Raw genomic sequence first — 21321 nt, 5'->3', positions numbered from 1 at the left:
GGTGTCCAGTCCTGGCAGCCAAAGAAATGTGGGCATGTTTAAGTGTACAGAATGCCAATTGAGTGAAAATACAAATCCATTGTGGATTTTTAGGGGATAATTACTGAGACCTTTTGCAGACACTACAGGGGATATTACTGGTGAGTGCCAGGTTGGCAACAGAAAGATGTTTTCTAATAATCTGCAAGCAGATTCTTGAGGATAAGATTATGTTTTACCTTCTTTGGGAAGAGGAATGATACTTTTGTAGGGCAGAAGAAAGTAAAGCAGAACATACAAAAAAAAAAAGAATCCATGGCATTAAAATAATCAGCAGCTTTACAAATGCAATACCTTTGGTAGACTGATCAGCCACACACATATGTCTCTATCAAATGGACTCTATCAATTTTTATTAGAACACCCATGCACATACAGGTTAGTTTTTTTAAAAAAATTAGGCTACACTTGATGGAATATGTGCATCTAAATTAATGGGTTCAAACCCGAGCCAGGAGCTCAGCCCCTGTAAAAATTTACAGCCCTCCCTTTTACACACAACCACGAAAATTATTTCTGTTAATTGTCCATTTATAATTCACAGCATTCTAGTACACAGCTGTGTAGCAATTGGGTCTGTTGGTTTGTTGGTTTAGTGCAAAAGAAAAAAAAAATAGTTACAAAAACATGGAGATTGGAATAATAAAAATGACGTAGGAACTAAAGATGAGTGTCCGCTATGGGTATTCTTCTAAGCTCTACAATCTGGGAACTAACCATCGTGCCTCCGTCCTGGCTGCCGGGGCAGGACTCGGTGTCACTGATGTTGAGGCCTGCACCTGAAAGGAAGAGAAAGGATGATAACATTTGCGGGGCTCAGACATTAAAAAAGGGCAGTATATCCAGCAGAGAGCAAAACTGCTCTGTTCTTTTATTAGGTAAAGGTAAAGGTACCCCTGCCCGTACGGGCCAGTCTTGACAGACTCTGGGGTTGTGCGCCCATCTCACTTAAGAGGCCAGGGGCCAGCGCTGTCCGGAGACACTTCCGGGTCACGTGGCCAGCGTGACAAAGCTGCATCTGGCGAGCCAGCGCAGCACACGGAAACGCCGTTTACCTTCCCGCTATAAAGCGGTCCCTATTTATCTACTTGCACCCGGGGGTGCTTTCGAACTGCTAGGTTGGCAGGCGCTGGGACCGAGCGATGGGAGCGCACCCCGCCGCGGGGATTCGAACCGCCAACCTTTTGATCGGCAAGCCCTAGGCGCTGAGGCTTTTACCCACAGCGCCACCCGCGTCCCGACAGCGCCACCCGCGTTCTTTTATTATTCTGCTACAAATATAGCTTCTCTTGGTCTGGATTTTTGTGCAAAAGAAAGAAGAGACCTCGAAGCTGTGCTAGAAACAATTTAAAGCCCAATTTATTTCTGTCCTGTGTATTTCAACCTGTGCATCCCAGCTCCTCAAGGGTCAGCTAAAGCAGGGGCAGATTTAGGGCTGTGCAAGCAAGGTGCATGCTCTGGGCGCTGAGCTGAAGGGGTGCCCAATCAAAGCGAGGCTCTGGGCTTTGGGAAAGTAGATCAGGCTCCGACAGGGTCCCAGAGTCCTCCTGTCTCCTTCCCAAGCCTTTTAGCACTTTCCCAGCTGTGGGAAGGAGGTGACAGGGCTCTTGGTCCCTGACAGAGCCCTTGCACCTCTTTCCCAAAGCCGGGTGCATCCTTGCCTGCCTTTGGGAAGGCAGTGTGAGGACAGGGGGAGGGGCACCAAATGTTGGTCTTGCACAGGGCACCATAATCCCTAAATCCACCACTGGCTAAAGCAATAGATATGGTTTGCTTCTGTGGCAGGCAAGAATCTTATGCTGACCACTGATGAGATGAATTCAGTGGTTTCTGAAGGTCCCGTCAACTCAAAACACCGTGGGCCATTAATAAATTAAATGCTTCTTGTGTACCCTTGCAGTCTTTTCTTTCCTTCTTCCCCATCCCTCCCTCTCCTTGGATTTTTGTTTCTATAAACTGCAATTATAGATAACAGAAAGTTCTTTGGCCTTGCATATATAACTCTGTACAGCTGCGGTATTGCCTCTGTGATGTTTTTAGGACTTGTGCTGATGGTGTATGTGAATGTACACAAACAGAATTACCCATGTCCTTGAAAACACAAAACAGAGGTGAAGTGACAGGATCCTAAAATGGTGCTTGATTGAAGTACAAATTTAAACTAGTTTGTAACTGGATTAACTAGCATGGCTTGCCGCTAAGAGCCCTGTGGACTGCAGCTTTGTGAAGATATTTCAAAACTGTTTGTTAGGGCCATAACCCCTTTGCAAGACTCCAATTCTCAGGGTTCCTTAACAGATAAGCAAAGATGAAAATAATACATGTTTGTGGTGGAAAATCCTCTAACTAGTTTCTCTTGTTGCAAGGTGTTAACAGCCCAGAAAATTCTACAGGGGAAATTCCACTGCTTCTCCTAGCTTGGCAAATATTATTTTTGTTTAAGGGTTTGATTTTGAGGTGGAAAAACAGCACTCTTCTGTTTATTTCCTTGTGCAGCCTGGGATCTTTGTTCTTCCCTCTTGTTGAAACTTCTTGGAGCCCTCTAGCCTTTAAAGGGCAGGTCACGCATAATGTGCAGGCAACCCTCCCAATGTGAAAGAGGTTTAAGTACTCCAGTTGCTCCTATTGCTTTGTCCAAAACTCCTCACCCTCTCTGCCCTAATGGACTTTTGTTCCTGCAAGGAAAACACCTGAATGAAGAACAGGACCTCAGTGTGTGAACAATGCCAATAGGGATTTCCCAGATGGCAGTAACATTTCTTGACAAAGCTTGGCCCAGGCCAGTAGTAGCTGAAGGATTCCTTCCACCAGCATTACATCAAGATGAGGATTGGTTTGCTAGGTTCATGCCTCTAGGAAGTTTCTCTACAGGGAGGTCAAGACCCATTAGGATGATGGTGGATGCAGCTTCAACAGTGCTTGAATTCTTCATGAATGACAACAACCAAAAGCAGATGGAACAACTCGGCTTCCTCTCTTCGCCGTTTCTTCTGCAAGTGGCACAGACAGATTACTGCTGCCTAGGTGAACACTCTGTGCTCTGGTGTCAGGAAAAGCAAATACAGCTTTGAAAAAATTGCCCAACCCCTATTTGGGCATTTCAAGACTTGCAATCCATATTTATTCAGAAGTGCGTGCAAGCATAATTAAACATGGTAATGCTAAAAAGGGATTAATGCCAGGCATTACTTTCCAGCAAAACCAGTTACAAATGACCAAGGGCTACAGAGGTACGATGGACTGGGCAGAATCATTCCTGCTGCAAATCCACTGTCTTCAAAGGTGTTGTCCTTGCAATAAATCTGGCTCGCAGAGTCCTGCCAATGCGATGCTTTCAGGATACCAAGTGTTACCAGGTTTTCATTTAGAAAACAATTTGTGAAATGCAAATCAGATGGGAGACTGGCAGGGATTTCATTCCAAACAGGTCTTTCTGCTGCCCAGCAATACTCATCTCTCCTTTTTTCTCCAGGGATGACCAAGATACTCTTCAAAGAAAAATATTTTAGGAGCAGAGGAGACATGGGAGGTGATGAAGAGGCTCTGAGAGAGTGAATGGCTGGTTTCCAAAAGCAGATACAACTGTGCTGCCCCAGAGGGGATAACTTGAACCAACCTTCAAATGACAAGAAAGGGGTTTCTGACTAAACCTTAGGAAGAACTTTATGAGGGTAAGAACCGTTCAACAGTGGAATGGACTCCATCAGAAGGTGGTGGACTCTTCTTCGCTGGAGGTTTTTAAACAGGTCAGGTGGCCATCTGTCGAGGATACTTTGGCTGTGATTCCTGCATTGCAGGGGGTTCCACTAGATGACCTTTTGGGCTCCCTTCCAACTCTACAATTCTATGATTCTATGACTAAGCCACTCCTTGGAATCAGTTAGAGGAAAACGATGAGCCTTGAAACAAGATAGATGAAAAAGTTTTATAGAGGCAAGAAACACCCAGACGTATATGCAGGATCATAAGAAGAGGTGATTGTGCTCTCTGGGTTAGAAAACAGTGGAGTGTTCAGACATCTTGGAGAAAGGCAACTCTTAAATCAAGCCTTAGTCTAGATGTGGCAGTTCTTGTAAATAACCACCATTTCTGTAAAGTTACATTTTGGGGTGTTCCAGAAGCCTGTTGGCCTCAGATTCCATGGCATTTTTGCCCCTCAGATGCTGCCTTTTCACTTTCTTTTCAAATGGAAGAGCTCAGTTCAGAGAAATGAAATGAAACTGGTATCTAAAATAAGGCTACAGAAAAGGTCACAGTGGGACTAATATGCTATAGCTAGCTGCTTTTGGAGTCAAGAAGGAAAAGGCATTTCAGTAATATGACAAAGAACATCTACTGCAGTAAAAGGCTGTTTTGACAAGAAGGCTTACACAGTTTGAGGGACCCAGAGCTGCTAGATAATCTGTTAAAGAAAAGTATAGGAACTTTATGTAGAACCATAGTTGAACTCCTGATTGAAGTTTATTAAAAAGTAACTTCCTTTATACACAGGGTGTTTCAGAAGTGTCCTACTATGAAATTTCCAGAATTAACTGCTGCTAGCCACCACCAAAAAGCACAGCCCAAGGCCAAATGGAATAGCCTGGCATGCCTCTTTTTATACCACAGTGCTAAGCATGCTTATGATGTGCTTAAATATCAAACTGCAATTGCTACATCTGCAGGATCTGAACCTTTAACAAGTTTAGGGTGTCCCTTTATTTTATTTATTTTTAAAATCCCAATATTTAAAAACTGGTTCTTAAAAATAATAGTAACAACATTGTGTTGGAACACAAACAGGTCATCAAACAGCGAAGCAACAACCTAAAATATTTCAATGCATAGCTGCTAAGAAAACTATTACAGAAGGCTAAGAGTTCAATGCGACCAATTTGTTATCAGATTAAAGCACATTAGTCCTCATAGGGCTATTTCATGATTTAATACTGGGAAAGTAGATTCCTTGGCCTGCGTGTTTCCAACAATAATTATGAGGTTTGTGCTTCATATTCCCTTGCTGATTTTGTTAGCCCAGTTTCTTTATCAGCTCTGCCCATCTTGCAGTACCAAAACGGAAACTCTGGGATCTGAAGCTTACTTTGCTTCCTGCTTTGAACTTGAGTGCTAATCAAAAATGCACTGAGTTTATCATAGTCCTTCACTTTGTTTGAAAAAGTTTGTGAGACCAGCTCAAGGAGTATGAAAGAGGTGGTTGCAGATATCTACACAATGTTATTAGATTATCAATTTAGGGAGGGCTCAAACAATTGTGAGAAGCTGATATTCAGGGGACTATTTTTTTCTTTCTTTTTTCTGTGTGATAACCTTTTTATTTCTGATGGAGAATGGACAGATTTGTGACGTGCATCCCCCTTTAAGCCTATATCCATTAAAATGAAGGAATCCGTGTTAAAATCTGTGCATCTATGGCACTGGACATCTGTAAGACCTCATTATATTAATAATTCCTTATCATCCATTTGTTGAAGAAATGTCCAAATCTTGGTGCATGGATCCCTCTCTGGTGGGAGATTCCAGAAGCACAGACATTTTGGAATGCAGTTATTGTAATCCTTAGTGATCTCCTTCACAAAGACATTGAAATAAATCCTTATTTAGAAGGTGCAACAAGGATCTCCCTTGTAAGAATCTGACAAAACACCTCCTTGTGGCAGCATGCATGGAGCTGGGCTTACATTGGAAAGACGCAGGCTGATGTACTGTCCGCAAGTGGTATGACAGGGCATAGAACTTGACTTTGACTGATAAACTTACATAAAGCTACAGAGTGAAGACTGGAGAAATAATAATTGGTTTACATTTATTTATTTTATTAACTATAACACGGAGGGACCTAGATGGAACATACATCTTTTTGGCTGCTATTATTTTCTGTCTTATACATATCACGACTGTATTTTGCATTGTACCTGGTGTCCAATATCCATTATTTGTATTGTTTCATGTTATTTGTAATAACCAATAACATATATATATATATAAAACCAATAACACACACACATATATAAATATAAATAGGGAGAGCGCTTCATTAGCAGACCCAACAAGGTGCCTGCAGTGGCAACTGCTGCCTGAATAGATCAATAAGCTAATTCCAATACTCAATATACTCTGGCTATTGAGTATTAGATCTCTCCTTGCTCTTTCCTCATCTATCATGTTGTGCCCAACATCATTTATAAGTTACTAGCATCACAGGCATTCTCTAGCCTTATTCATATATCACTTGTGTGTTGGGGAGTGTACCATGGAATCAAGAGTTGGGCTGTACTTTTAGTTGACTCTGACATCCCAATCATGTGGAGTCCCTACGCATGAGCAGGAGCTTGCACATTGGGGTTTCTTTACTGACAACCACACGCCACATTCAGTTGTGGAATGAAGTTGCAGGCAGGCCTAAAAGTGCAGCCCTTCTCCCGGTTCAATGCAGCATTGCCCTATACAGTTGACCCTCCGGATACGAACTTAATTTGTTCCAGGGGTCCGTACATACCCCAAAAGTCCACAACATGAGGTGCCACTTCTGCACATGCACACAGTGCGATAGAGGGCTTCTGTGCATGTGCGCGCGGCAAAACCCAGAAGTATACACTTCCGGGTTTGCCATGTTCGCAACCCGAAGGTTACGTTACCCAAATGTAAAGTAACCTGAGGGTCCACTGTACGTGAGTCACATAGGAATAAAGCTTTTGTACGCATGTCTTAATCCCAGTTTATTCAGAGGCAGTATAGAAACTGCTTTTCTTTTCATTTTTGAGGGTCTACTAGCACCTCCTTGTAGGTGTGCTTGACAAGGTGTTGAGCAGGACTCCTGCTCCTCAGATGTGAACACTTTGAGACCAACAATGATTTTTAGCTGATATGACGGACTGACCTATACACACATGTACTTGCTCTTGCCTACATTCAGGTGGAGAAGGTAATGTGCAAACTGGAAGTACCGTGCTAAATGAAATTGCCGCAATCACATTCACAACAGCCCTTTTGGAGTTGGCATGACTTGAATCAATGGCAAACAATTGTGAGGTCTACTTTAGCAGTCTATGTGCGTCCTGGGTATCCAAGCAGCCCTACTAGCTCCTTCCTTGGCTTCACTCTCACTCATTCTGACTGCTCATGGTCCATCCTCTCTCTCTAACTTTCGCTTCCTGCCTGTAGCCACCCCCTGTGCATCACTTTTGGATCCCACTAAGATTTAACTGCCTTGGACTGTTTCATGGCCTCCTTCAGCTGTGACCTCATGCTTCTTAACTGCTCCTCTCACTTTTTGTAGGAGCTGCCTGGATCTGTAAGCTTTGAACTGTATGTCCAGAATTGGCCCACATGATTGATCTTCTGCTTCAAATATTTATTCCCCTTGATGGTGTTTTGGTTCCTGTATAACTTCTTCCACACAAATGCAAACAACAATGAACCTGAGGGCATTAGTGCAGGACATTTGGGGGCACTGCTATAAGAACCATTGCCTTAAGAACACAAGTTCTTTCATACATGCTAAAGTTTACCTTGAGCACTTGAGAAAATCCATTAAACATTCCAGACTAGCTTAGTGTCCTGACTCTTGTAGAATGAAAACAAAAAGCTTAATGCTTTTTCATTCAATTTGTTTTTAAGGTCTTTAAAATAATCTGCATATTAACTTTAGCACAGAAAATAAGCATTTGTGCTAAAACATTTCCCCCCACTACAATTTGATTAGCAAAGAGCACACTTGATCTTTAGAAAAACCAGTTGCATTCCAAAGCATAACATGTGGGCTTCTGAAAAGAAGAGAGATTGCACTTACCTGTTTTTAAAGCAAATATTAGATCATCAAACTCTTGTGATTCTTCATCAGCCACTAAGGAGCCGCTGCTGAACCCTCCCGGAGTTGCGTAGGCACTGCCATTGTGTGGGCTCTGTTTAAAGGCAGCACTGGCCTGGCTGCCTGGCCTTAGAGATGCCCTCTCCCAGTCTGCAGGCATCTTTGGGAAAACATTGAGAAAGAGGCAGAGGATCACTCTCTGCATTATAATTTGCAGGCGTCCCTCAATCTTCTAGTGATATGACTAGAGCAGGGATAGGGAACTTACATTGGATAATTAAAACGTTCCTTTTTAGGATGATTTTTAGGTCATTAATGGTTGTGGCCTTACCGAAGTTGTTGTTTTTTTAAATGAAACTGGCTAAATGATATTTGATAGATTGCAATTTTTATTTCCTCTTTGATATTTTAGTGGTTTTTGGCTGCCTTTAATGGACTATGGTCATTTTAAATACTTTGGACAGGATCACTAAAAAACCCTATCAGCAGAAGTCCTGTGAAGGGGTATCTGCAATGGGGATTTCTTCCTTTCCTCCCCACTGATACCATGCCCCCCCAAGTTGGCTTTGAGAGGGTCAGGAGAAGGCCCACCCCCCATCCACAGCTCACAGGTGGCGGAGAGACTGTTCCATCTGGTAAGCTGATATGAAACCTCTGGAACAGCAAAATGTTGAATTCCACCCTTTACAATTTGTGTGTCTGTCTCTCTCTCTCTCTCTCTCTCTGTGTGTGTGTGCTTACTTTTACTAGCTGCCTTGAGCACACTAAGCCCAGGTATGAATAAATGTTTTAGTGAGAAAGAAACCTAACTTTTGTCCAAGCTACTATTACTACTAATACTACTAGACAGGCAGCGTTGCACAGCAGTTAGGTTTGGACTTGGCTATCTGAAGTTCAAATCCCTGCTGAAATGTGAAGCTAACTCAAAGCCAACCAAAACATTATCTTTGATTGAACTGCCTGCTGCAGAAAAAATGCAGGTTTGTACCTGTACACACACACACACACACACACACACACACACACACCCTCCAATGGGGCTTACAACATAGGAAAAGGATTAACCCTCTGCCCCTATTTATCCCTGCTTTTAAATTTTTAATTTTTTTAAAAAAATAGGCAAGAGGCCAGCTGTGTAACTTGTAGTTTGACGCTGAGCAGTTTAAGCAAGCCACTATCCCTCAAGATTGGTTGTGACAATAAAACTCCATGCTGAGGAAGGTCAGGATGCAAGCAGAATGAACATTCATCATTTTATATGGCAATTTCAATTAAGAAGTGCTCCTGAATTCCAACATTGCTTTTAGGCGCCCAGCTGACGGATGATGTCAGCAACACATTACCTTACCTTTAGCTAATTCAATAGCTGGGACCATTTTTAGAGACTAAGGACTTATTACAGTGCAGTCCAAACCCAAAATGTGCCAATGTGAGTTTGGATTTTGTGGATCTTGGGCTTTCCCAGATGAGCCAGGGCTCGGCCAGCCTGATGGCTGTGTTACTTTCTCCCCCTGCTTAGCTGTGGCTCCACCGGCTCAGCTGGTAGAAATTAACAGAGTTTAACTTAATCCAGAATATGTCCCCCAAAGGGGGTATTCCAGGAGCATGGAGGAACAGGACAAGGACAGACATAAACCTATTCCAAATCCTGTATAGCTTGCTTATGTGATCTAGGGCCCAAACCAGAAAACGTGAGCACACACTCATCTGCCAGCTCAGTAGCCCCTCCCAGAGGCTCCTGGAAGGTGTTTGAAATAAGGGTAACTTATGCCAGTGCAAATTCTGCTAGCCTAAATTCTGCTGGCTTCTTAAGATTGAGGGTTGCTGCATTGGTTATAATGCTGCAATAACTTCTTCACTTCGCTGCAGGTAGATGGCCTTTCAAAATCCTCCACCCAATCTGTGAGCAGATAAATTGGAGGGACCTTTTCACCACATTTCTTGTGAGGGTAAGTGAAATTATCCAATAGTTTCTTGAAGGTGGAACTCTCAGTCAGTAGTGGAGCTGACTTCTTTCTCTTTTTCCTAAGGTGTCTCTCTCTCTGATTCTCTTTTGCTGCTGCAAGAAACCTGGCTGTCATTTTGCATTCAGAAATTCCCTAAACCCAGGGTCATTCTGGGGCATTACAGAGGGTAGCAGCAGCCACTACATACAAAATAATATTATTCCCCCCCCCCCAAGAGGGCTTTATTTTCTAGAATGAAAAAAGAAATCTGAGAAATATCAGAAAAAATGTCTTTGAGAAAAAGTGGCATTTTGATTGGCTACTGTAATGTGGCACTGGCTCTGAAAATTCTCCAGAAATAACAACTTTGAAATGCAGAATTGGAGCTAGAAGTCATGTGCATGGCAATATCATCATATATATTTTTTAACCTGTACAATTTGCCAGTGTCTTTTCCAAGGCAAATTCAAGTTGCTGCTGTAGACTGTCAGAGCTCTAAACGGCCTGCATTCAGGATATCTTAGGGAGTGTCTTCTTCTGTTTCTCCTTCTCTCACATCTTGTAAGTTAAGATCAAGCAGAGTCATTGCTCCAGGTGATACCACTGTCAGCATGACCTTATCCTCTACTAAGATAATGGTGGCGCCAGTATTACGGAATTCCCATCGCCCCTGGAGAAATCCAACAGGCCTGCTCCACGGGAGTTTTTAGCTGACTAGTAAAAAAAGCCTTGCTGCTTCATCAGACTTTCACTAATCTGTGTGCCCAGTTATTGTACTACTGTTGTCAAGGGTAGTACTATTAGTCTCCTTTTGCACTGTGTTCATTTATATTCTATTTTATGGTTGTAAGTTGCTTTAAATTGTTTCTAACATTGTGTTTTGATGCTGTAACCTGTCCTGAGACATTAGCATGAATGATGGGCAATCAATCAATCAATCAATCAATGAAATTGTTCCAGTCCACTTCTTTCTTTCTTTCTTTCTTTCTTTCTTTCTTTCTTTCTTTTTTGAGAACCTTTCTTTGATGAAAACATTCCATAAACATGTAACTTTAAATAAAGCTCACTTTGGACATGGTTACCGTCATGTTATATGTACAGCTTATAATCTGTATTTGATGTGCAGTGCTGTATATCAATTTCTCCACTACTAAATTAAGTGAGTGTGCTGTATTTGTGGATGTATGATATCTTTGATAATGAAAAATGTTTATTATTATATGCAAAAAAGTATAGTATTGTTAGTGTACTGCCCAAGCTTTCTATCGCTGCTATTGTGCCAGTGGGGTGAGTGAGTTTGTATTTTTGCATGTTGCATGAAACATTAATGCTTCACTAGATTTCCCACTCCTCATGGTATAATGTATTTATGAGTATGTTTTTAAATGTCAGTTGCTTGGAGACCTTTTAGATAATAAATAAATAGGCAGCACAGTTGCACATGCAACCCCCTGCTCCCATCAACCCATGTTTCCACAAGAAACCTCCACATGTTGAACATAAAGGTGTGAAGAGCTTCTGTGCTTGTTCAGATGTGCTCAGCAGCCCCCTTCAGACAACTTCTTTCTCGAGTTGGGAAGTTCAGAAAAGTGCAAGTGGGGAGAAGACATTGGGAGTGGAGCCAGCACATGCACCCTTACACACTGCCACACACACATCTCTGGCATGTATTGCTCAGGTGTCCAATTAGGGCTTAAACAAGGCTGCAATCCTATATTCACTTACCTGGTTGTATGCCTCATCAAACTCAGCAGGTCTTGCTTCTGAACATGTAAAGAATCCCACTGCAAATAAAGTGCTTTGCAATTTTCAACACGTGTGCCCTTGCACCAACTTCAGGTAGGGAACTGAGACAGAGAGTTTCTAAATCTCTCAAGCCTATGCAATGAATCTGAGGCACAGAACTGAACGCAGATTTCTGAGAGCCACTAAACTGTATCTGCTAGGTCACACAAGCTCATATTTGCATTTCAGGGTTTCTTGATACATTTACTTAGTGGGTGGTGTTCTGCTAATGAGTTGCATCATCAAACACCTTCTGTGCCAACTTTTAAACACCTGCTGAAAGCTCTTCTGTTCTGTAAGGCCTATGCAGGAAAATAAGAATATGTCTTTCCACAATGGTTACTTGATGTCTGTTTTTAACTTTCTCATGGTTTTTATTGTAAGGTTCTGTGTTTCCATTGCTGCAAACTGCTTTGATCTGTCTTTATGACACAGTGGCGTACAAATATTTTTTATAAATAAATAGAATAAAAAATAACGATTCCCACTTTTCTTTCTCCTCCACCCACATGTGCTACATGCTCTGTATGCCCTTGACAAATCAGCTCCAGAGGGTTGTTAGAACTACTTGAACAGATTTGGGTGGCAAAGTGGGAACGTTTTGTTGTGCAAGCAGAAATTTGTGCATTGATTAGATGATTTGCAGAGCACTACATTGAATTCCATTCCACCCAGTATATTTTTTCTTCGTATGCTTAGGTAAAGTAATGCAAGTACCTCTTCCATAGCAGCAATTAGGTTCTGAGTAGATTTGCTGATCTCTGCTCCTGCTGGAGGCATGCCGCTACCATGAGTGAAGAACGCAGAACCTGGACTTGTATGCCCATTCATTTCAACTGTGTAACTTGCTTTCACAGGGCAACAGAGCTGGTTGTGCAGAATAAAATAAACCACAAAGACATAAAGACCCTGAAAAGAAGGGAGTAAGGGGAGGTGTAGAGTAAGCTTCCAAGTATGACATGAGACTGCTTTAAATACGTTAAAGAACACCTTATGGTGTTCATAGATTGTGTTCAATGATGTACAATTTATGTACCCAAATGGTGAGCTGTACACCTGTACAGTTATTCACACATGATGTTCAATGAGTGTACACTATGCACTTGTGTACTCAAGAGCTGAGCTGTACAAATCAACAAGTGTACACTCTTTCACAGAAACACTTGCAGATGTGTTCAGTGTAACATATGTGAACATGGTTTGTGTTGTGAGAAGATTCTATGCAGAGTGGCAGATTTTCCCTAGAATCTCAAGTGACAACAGTTCAAATGATTATACTGTACATTAAAAACAAAAACAAGAGAAGGTGTCAAAATAAATAACTGCCATGAAAGGAAACAGCAAGGTGATGCCCCCAGGGACTCTCTAGAGAGAAAAATAAGCACTATGTGTTTCTTGTTTAAACCCACTCATCTTTGAAGGTAAGCCAAGAGTGGGGCAAGAAAGATTTGAATTTATCACAACAGTGAGCAAAGAGGCCTTGGATGGACCAGATTTTGATGTACTTTCTGTCCACCCCTGCTCTAGATCTCCTCTTACCATTATTTCCTAAGAGTCTACTAGGAGGAGGTGGGACTATTACAACAGACCCCCTCCCTCCCTCTCAGCAGCAGCAGCTTGCTGACTGCAAGGCTCTCTCAAGTCAAGCAGAGAAAGCTGCTTTCTAAATACTCCCCCAGAATCATGTCTGAGTCATGATCAGGTTTGGGGCTTGTTTTTCAAACCAGGCAAGCTTTGGGCTTGTACAGATGGCAATATTTTCGGAGCAACAAAAACAGCTTTGTTTCTCACTCCTCCTTGCTCTGATCCAGCATTGTTGCTGTGAAATCAATAGATACATGGTGGCAATTGGGTAATGGTTTTGGGGATGCAGTCCTGCTCCAGGGTGAGTACTCTTGTTGTGGGAACAAAGACTGCTCATTTATTTGTTTTATGCACATCATGGAACAACAGGCAGGAACCAGGCTCAAATCTGGCACTTTCTGTTTGTTTGTTCAACAGGGCTACATGACAGCTAACATGGAAAAAGATGAAGACATTCAACCAGGGGAGTGGTGAGATAAAATGTGCATTGCAAAACAATGCCAAATGTGTGTGAACATAGCTGGCAGAAAACTGTGCATCTTGTCACCATGCTCATGGCTATGAGCATTCTCCAACAGATGCCCTCAAGACAGCAATACAACAAAGCTGCATGAACACACACAATGTTAAAAGCAATGGCACATAAAGATGTAAAGTGAGGTTTGTTGGAAGAGACCCAAGGCTCATCTAGTCCGGCATTCTGTTTCCCACAGTGGCCCAACAGATATCTATGCAAAGCCTCACAAGTAAGACTCATTCCTTCTACTGTTTCTTAACAACTGGCATTCAGAGGCATACTCCTGGAGGGAACATATAGTCATTGTGCCTAGTAACCATTGAAAGCCTGTTTTCCTATGAATTTCTAATTCTCTTTTAAAGCCATTTAAGTTGCCACAGTCACCCAAAATAAGCAGAGGGGATTTGTAAATAGTCAACTATTTCCAGACTATTGGGATATTCTTAAAAAGCGCAATAGCAGAGACTCAGCTAGAAAGTGTATGCAAAATCAGGAAAGGTACCACCACAGCCAAGAAGATTCCAGTGTGGTCGAGGAGGGCTAACAGTGAAAGTTTCCTTCTGAAAACAGAAGCTCCATATAAGGAGAATAAAAAAGAGCAAAAACTTTGGCAAAAGAATTGCAAGCAGCAACAAGGAATGCAAAGAAAGAATGTGAGGTGCACATCACTAAATAGATATAAAGAGGGGAAACAAAATAAGTTAGAAGGAGCATACCAGCATACAGCTGGATCTCTGGATGACAAGGGAGTAAAAGGAGATTGCAAAGAAGATGAATACATTATTCACATCTGCCTACACAGCAGAAGTTGTGGGGCAGATCCTTGTGCCTGAACTAACTTTATTGGGAAGGGACTCTAAGAAACTGGGGCAAATAGTGGTGACAAGAGACATAGTCCTAGGTCTTATTTGCCACTGTGCTAAAGCCTTTGATTAGACTCCCAGAAATGGGATTTTCAAGTGAGTATTGTGCATGCTTATATTCGTATTGGGCATGTTATCGCAGCCTGTGTTTTGACCTCCTCCTCCCGCTGCAAGGGTTGCACATATTTCCACTTTGGGAGGTGATTGCCCGAAAAAGAAATATAAAGGTTTCTTAAGCAACAATAAAACATAGTGGTGGGTGCACCAAAAGTGAAGCAGGCAGGAGCAAAACATATACATGCATGCATGCCGCTGTATTCCTCTTTCATTTACTTACTTACACCCCCCACCCCTATTCTAATACATATTTGCATACACTCTTCCCCATTCCTCACACCAGACACTCAGCTCAATTGACTTTTGTGCTGCAGAAATATGGCTCCACATCTTGACCTGAAACTACCTAGCCTGAGGATGCTGCAGTTTTTACCAACACATCTTACCAGCCAGTATGATTTTATTGGCCAAGCATATGCCAATCAGTGAGCTAAGAAACTCTCTGTAAACAATATACACAAACAAAGTGGGCACATATCAAAGATCAAGATGATGCAGAAGAGAGAGGCAACACATGCGAGGAAGAGGGGCCTATTTTGGAGAGTGAAGCAGATGGCTGTGATCACAAAACTTAATTTGCACAGATTCTTGGGTTTAAGAAGCTTGAAAGCTTTAAATGAAAGGACTTTTAAGTGCAGACACAATAGAAAGGCAAGTTTTTGATGCAAAATGAATAAAAAAAGAATGGTGTCCCTCCTTTGATTAGGGCAAGATGCACAAGAACCCAAAGGGAACGGCTGATGAGTTTCTAAGCTGCTTAGGCAAGTATGATTCAAAAGGACACATATTAAAGAATAGTGAGTGCACTTTTTAGAAGATCTAGAGCAATCAATTGGTGAAGACAAAAGCAATGGTTTCTCTCTTAATCTAACCATGCCAGTGCTTGAAATGTAGGTCAAAATTTGATGGGATTAAGCAAATTTCTGTGTTTACTTCAGGCCTTGACAGAGCAAAAGTACTTAATTACTGTGTAACTAACTGCTAAAGATATACTGAGAATGTGCAAATGAAAGGCTACATTCCAGGCTTAAATCTTGGGCCAGTTATTCTTCCTTTCTCCTTTCCAGCTGTTCTGTGCCTGAAGGCAAATGTCTTCACCTTGGACTTCTCTTTGATGTAGTGTGACTAGTGGAACAACATATTTTTATGGCTATCTGGGAGCAATGGTGTAATTTATCTCAAGTTGTTCTGTCAGCAAAGGGACAGGGAGTCAGAGAGTCAGACAAGGCCTAAGTTTCAGGATCTCTTCTGGAAAGTGATATTAGCAAGGTGTGTTGGCTTACATTAGTTTTCAATCTGATATTTTCTATTTCATTCTTCTTGTTCTTGTTGTTATTATTTATTTCCTGTTCTACACTGCCACGTTACTTTGATAGCAAGCTTATAACAATATTTGTTTCCTCAGCATCATTAAAGTATCCACATTCCTTAGTATACCACTTATATGACTCTTCTTCCACATCATGAATGGTTTCTTTTGCTACCTATTGAAATTAATGCACCTAACTTAGTTTGCTAATTTTAATGGGTCTATTCTGAGCAAAATGTAGCTTTATATCAGCCTGTTTGTCCAAAGCACTAGCATGCCTACAGAGAAAATGTCCCTAAAAGAATAAGTATCTAAACTAAAAACACCTAGAATTAAACTTCTGCCCTATCCTGGCCATTTGTTAAATAATCCCTCCTCCCCAATTCCACATTTGCTTTTTTTTTAAAGTAACCTCACCAATTGGTTATTTACAGCACATTTCAATTTAAGCACTCTTAATATTAAAAATGATTGAGTTATTAATTCTGCCATCAAGAATTAGAACTCAGTGAGCTGTTTTGACTGCTCACAACCAACCACCACTGTTCCTACGGTACATTTGGTACATTTAGCAGCAACCTACAGTAGCAAATATTACTGTTATTACCAGCCCTTTCTGAAAGCTGTATGAACTAGGAATAGCAGCATGAGACAAACCCTTCATATCTGAGGTGTACATGAATGTGAGGAGGTGGAACAACCACAGCAATTTTGGGTTCTGTCACTGTGGAAACCATTCTCTGGCTGACTGGCAGAATGCTGCAAGTGAAACTTAAAAAAAAAAGACCAACAGTAAAAGGAAAGGGATAATTTAAGGAAGAAATGCTACAGTTCTTTCATAGACAAGTTGTCCCTCAGGGCTTATTCTTTCCTCACAGACCCCTAAGTGCAAGGCTACTAAAAATGCTTCTTTATGATTGCAAAATAGTAGTGTCATTATGTTTGAACGGCACTCATCAAAAACGGGCTTGGCCATGTGGAGAATCTCTACACATTGCCATGGATCACTGATATTGATATTCTCCATGAGGTGCACATCTTTTTAGTGTTATATCACCTGTATGAAGTCACCACACTACCAAGTGGAAGCCATTCCAGTGGCCTACTACATTTCTTTGCGTATGACTCTGTTCAAGACCTTTGTTCACCTTCTAAGACCCTTCTTGCAGTCCTACCACTGAGAGGCATGCACTTGGAGGGAATAAAACAGCATCTTATTCAGTGGTGGCACTCAATTTATGGAATCACCTTCCCAGAAAGATGTGTTTAGTCCCACTGTTGCCTGCTTTCATGTAGCCACTTAAGACAGTTATGTTTCAGTGGGATTTTTATAGTTGTTGTTTTAATTACTTCCGTCTGCTCTGTAGTGTTTTACTTGTCTGCACTTTCATTGCATATCAATTTCTTTTATCGTTATGTTATTATCCTACTTTATTTTGCTTGTTGAAAGCCACCTTTATATGTATTGGCAGCCAGTACATAAATTTTACAACAAGCAAGCAAGCAAGTTCCTCATATGCGTTAAATCAATGGAATGTAGGGAAAGGACCTAATTTGGAGAGAATGGTTCCTGTACTTTCTTCCAACTCTTTGGGTCTAGAGGCCAGTCAGCAAGGGGCTACCAAGGGGCTACCAACATGGGGATTCTTTGAAACAGATTCTGTATGGTGATTGCACCATACAGCGGCCATAATATACAGCTCAACATATGGCTCAAACTCAATGCCACCACTAGGAAGTTGCCTTATACAGAGTTGGACCATTGGGCCATTTAGCACACTACAGACTCTCTACAGTTGCAGGTAAGGATCATTCCCAGGTTGTCTCACATGGAGAGAAGTTTTATAGGTCAAAACAAGCATTTTCAATTGGGTCTGGAAACTAACTGGCAGTCAGGCCAGGATGAGTATTATACATTCAAACCATCTCACCCCAGTAAGCCACCTGGCCACTGAATTGTGTTTTTAACTGTGATGTTAATCTATTATTTGATGTGAGATAGCAAAGCCATTCCAAATACAAGACAGAAAAAAAACTGGATGCATTGGCAAATGTGTGTGTGTATTTGTGTACACGTGTGTATGTTGTTTGCAAAGGGATACAAGAATCAAAGCAAGAAAGGCCTATTTTCCTTGGAAAAGACAGACTGGATTTAATTAGTCACAGGATGACTTGAGACCAAAGACATATATAGCAATCTCTTGTATTATAGAACATTAACAAAAACAAATAAACAAACTGGTAGCTTTGGCAACTTTTGTGGAAATACCACCTGCTTTGTGCATAAATCCAATAAGATGAGGCATTAGGAAGCATAGTCTAGGATATCACTGTAATCCAAAACGACTGATTTGTCATTTAGTGCTAACCTGATTTTGCTGTTCAGCCCTGCATGTACATAAGCCTTTGTACCTCAGCTATCCCATATTTTAAAATATGTCCAAATGGTGCAGCATTTTTACAAAGAGATGCTCGACGATTAATCCACACGTTTTACACAATCATCTGGAAAACCACAGAGTTTCATAGCAGCATTGGATGGGTTTCTTTACAAGACACAGTATTAGACAAACAAGTAGCTCAACTTCGAAACCATTTATCCCTAAAAGTTCTGATTCTGCAAGATCTTCTGGATTTCCTAGATAATGCTGATCCTTCCCCTGCAAAATGCAGGATGAGGTGCATGTCTTTGTTTGATCCAGGGCTTCCTCAGATTTGGAAAAGCAGGGATGGAAAAACTGTGGCCCTCCAGATATTCTTAGACTACAAGTCCCATCAGCCTAGACCACTGGGCCATGCTGACTGGGGCTGATTGGGAGCTGGAATCCAGCCATATTTGGAGAGCCATAGGTGCTCCATCTTTAATCCTATGAGTTAGGTTATAGCAACTGATCCAAGACCACTTGAGGATTTGAATCCAGATTTCCAGTCAAAGTCCAGCAGTCTAATCAAGGGGGTCTCAAATTCTAGAGCAGGATTGGGCCAGGTTCTCCACCCTGTTATAAACAGCAGCGCTGGAAACTTTTCCAGTGAAATTGGAGTGTGCTGCAGAGGGTGCCAAAAGGGAGGAGGAAATGAAGTTGTTACTAGGAGCAAGGGAGATATGCAACATTTTGCGGGGAAGTGGGGGGCTTACTAATAAAATGGTGGTGGCATTTCAATTTTCTGTCTTTTCCGGAAATACCGTAATGATTTGAGACCTCCTACGAGCCACAGGGACTTAAGTGATTTTATAAAATATAGTGGGGTTTTTTAATATATAAATATAGATGTATAACACAATATGGTAAGTTTCAGTTGGCTCCTAGCTTAAAAAGGCAGAGGAAAAACAAAAGGGGAAGAAAATCAAGGTGCTTCTACGTCTGCCATTTATGCCTCAGTAACAAAAATTTTCCATGTCACTTTGGCAACCGCAAAACAACAAATGTGAAGATTTAAACCACTAATAAACTGATGGTGCAAGCTGGTTTGGAGTTCTTTCTTTCTTTTTTTAATTCAGCTGACCTTTGTCAAGGCAAACAAGGAACACTTGACATTTTAGTTAAAATAAATAACACATAATGATATTTTAGTTGTGGTAAGCTCCAATGTTGCACAACTCTTTCCAGACAAAAATTATCTTTGTTGCAAACCCATACTCACACATGAAGAATCCAGAAAATAGTTTCCTAACAAAGCACTTATAAGTCATTCCCTTTGGAGCCTTTATCTGACTAATGGCAATTTCTGGATTGGGGGGAAATATATTTTTACGAAGTTCTGTATCAATCAAATTTGAATCAAGTGAACAATTAAAAAGACATACCCACCATCTTAGCTTTCAATCATCTGCTCTTATAAAAAGAAACTATAGCATTACCACATTATAATTTATATTACAAAAATTAGAATAGATTAGTTGTTGCCAACATTTGCACCGTGATCAAGTCTGCTTAAATAACTCAGATGGCATCTATCTATCCTAACCAAAAGCTGTGTCCTGACAGGGATAATTTTCCTCAGCTGTAGTGGCACTTTCTGGAATTCCATACATGTGCTCTGATTATAATTGCCCCATTCTTAGATTTATTCTGTTTTATTACCAGATTTCATTTCACTTCTTCCATTCTTTCTTTTTCAAACAATGTGGGCAAGTGGTACTCAGAACAGTACTTGAAATTCTGAAATTTGACCATGTTCCAAACTAAACCACATACTGTTTCTGTTGTGCAGTGACGATTTCCTTTTTCTGTAAAAGCTTTGCATCTGCAAAGGAACAATGTAGACTATTCATAGTTTACTAATTTGATATAACTCCTCAGAAAGAAAAATTAAGTGGCTTACCCAAAAGTATTTAGCATATTCTTTCTGTATCTCACACTTTTGTTCTCAACAGCTATTAATGCAGAGCAGGCAAAAAAAACCCAACCATATTGGGAAACAAACGTTATCAGGGAAAACAGCTATGGTATTGGGAATTTTTGTATTTAGTCTAGTAACTAGAGGGGAACAAGATAATGAATTAGGTGGAAAAAGTGGACATTTCTGCCAATTTGTTTCAATGACTGACTGTGAGTTCTGGTATTAGGAGATGGAGAGATAATATTCTATTTATTGTCCCCAGTCCATATGGGTCATAACTTTATAAACCTTGTTCATAGGAATGGGGGAAATGTGGCCTGCCAGATATTGTAGGACTCTGCCTCCCATTGGTGCTGGCCATGGTATATTGCTGGCTGGGCAGATGTGGGTTAGAGTTCAACAACATCAGGGGAGCACCCAGTTGGGGAAGGCTGCTCTAACTACCACACCTAATTGGCAGATTGTTGCCATCGTCAAGCCTTGGTTCTGAGCTCCAAAAGGTGCATTGCCAACCATCAAAGGTGGAAATAGAATGGTGGACTTAATCTGATCACACAAGGCAACTGTTATGGTCTTCAGATGCAGATATTGACACGTATGAGGGTCTACAATTCCATCCTAGTAAAAATGATTGCAGCTGCAGCTTTTAAGAATGAATCATCTTAGTTCTAAAGCACAGTGAAACAAAAGTGCAGAAAGGTTCACTTTAACCTTTTGGAAAAATTAATTTGTGAATCAATATTTTCCTCTTTGCTGAGTTGTTTTATGGCCAGTGGTGGTATTATGGCCACTGACGAACGTTTTCATCACTGAAATGTTAAGTGCCAGAAAAGCTGAAGAGAGATAGGAGTGGAAGAGCTGTAATGTGATTAGATGCCCCGCCCCCAACACACAACTGCTGCTGAGTGCTCGCCAATGCCAAATTTAGAAGTAATTATTAGATTTGCCTCTTAATTAGGGAAGATTTTTGGAACGCTATCAAACAAAATAAAAAAGAAGACTACAGACAGCAT

At 41.2% G+C, this 21321-nt stretch overlaps 1 protein-coding gene across 7 annotated transcripts in view; it reads right to left on the bottom strand.

The window, feature by feature from the left end:
* Positions 1 to 364: 364 nt before the first annotated feature.
* The window catches only part of ADGRV1 (adhesion G protein-coupled receptor V1), a 237345-nt gene continuing 216388 nt past the window's right edge, over positions 365 to 21321 (bottom strand). For 6 of the 7 annotated variants that reach the window (XM_053409101.1, XM_053409099.1, XM_053409103.1 and 3 more), the window contains 3 exons: positions 12295 to 12486; positions 7829 to 8006; positions 365 to 818 (listed from right to left, as the gene is read on the bottom strand). In XM_053409101.1, the coding sequence (XP_053265076.1) occupies positions 700 to 818; positions 7829 to 8006; positions 12295 to 12486 (489 nt within the window). In that variant the 3' untranslated portion in view covers positions 365 to 699. Of the gene's footprint in view, positions 819 to 7828; positions 8007 to 12294; positions 12487 to 21321 lie in introns of those variants that run through there. The other variant, XM_053409106.1, reaches the window with a different exon arrangement.

This window comes from Podarcis raffonei, chromosome 11 (assembly GCF_027172205.1).
Source record: "Podarcis raffonei isolate rPodRaf1 chromosome 11, rPodRaf1.pri, whole genome shotgun sequence".
Lineage (NCBI taxonomy): Eukaryota > Metazoa > Chordata > Lepidosauria > Squamata > Lacertidae > Podarcis > Podarcis raffonei.
Note: the sequence above shows the minus strand (reverse complement) of the source record. Positions and strands in the feature narration are given on the sequence as shown.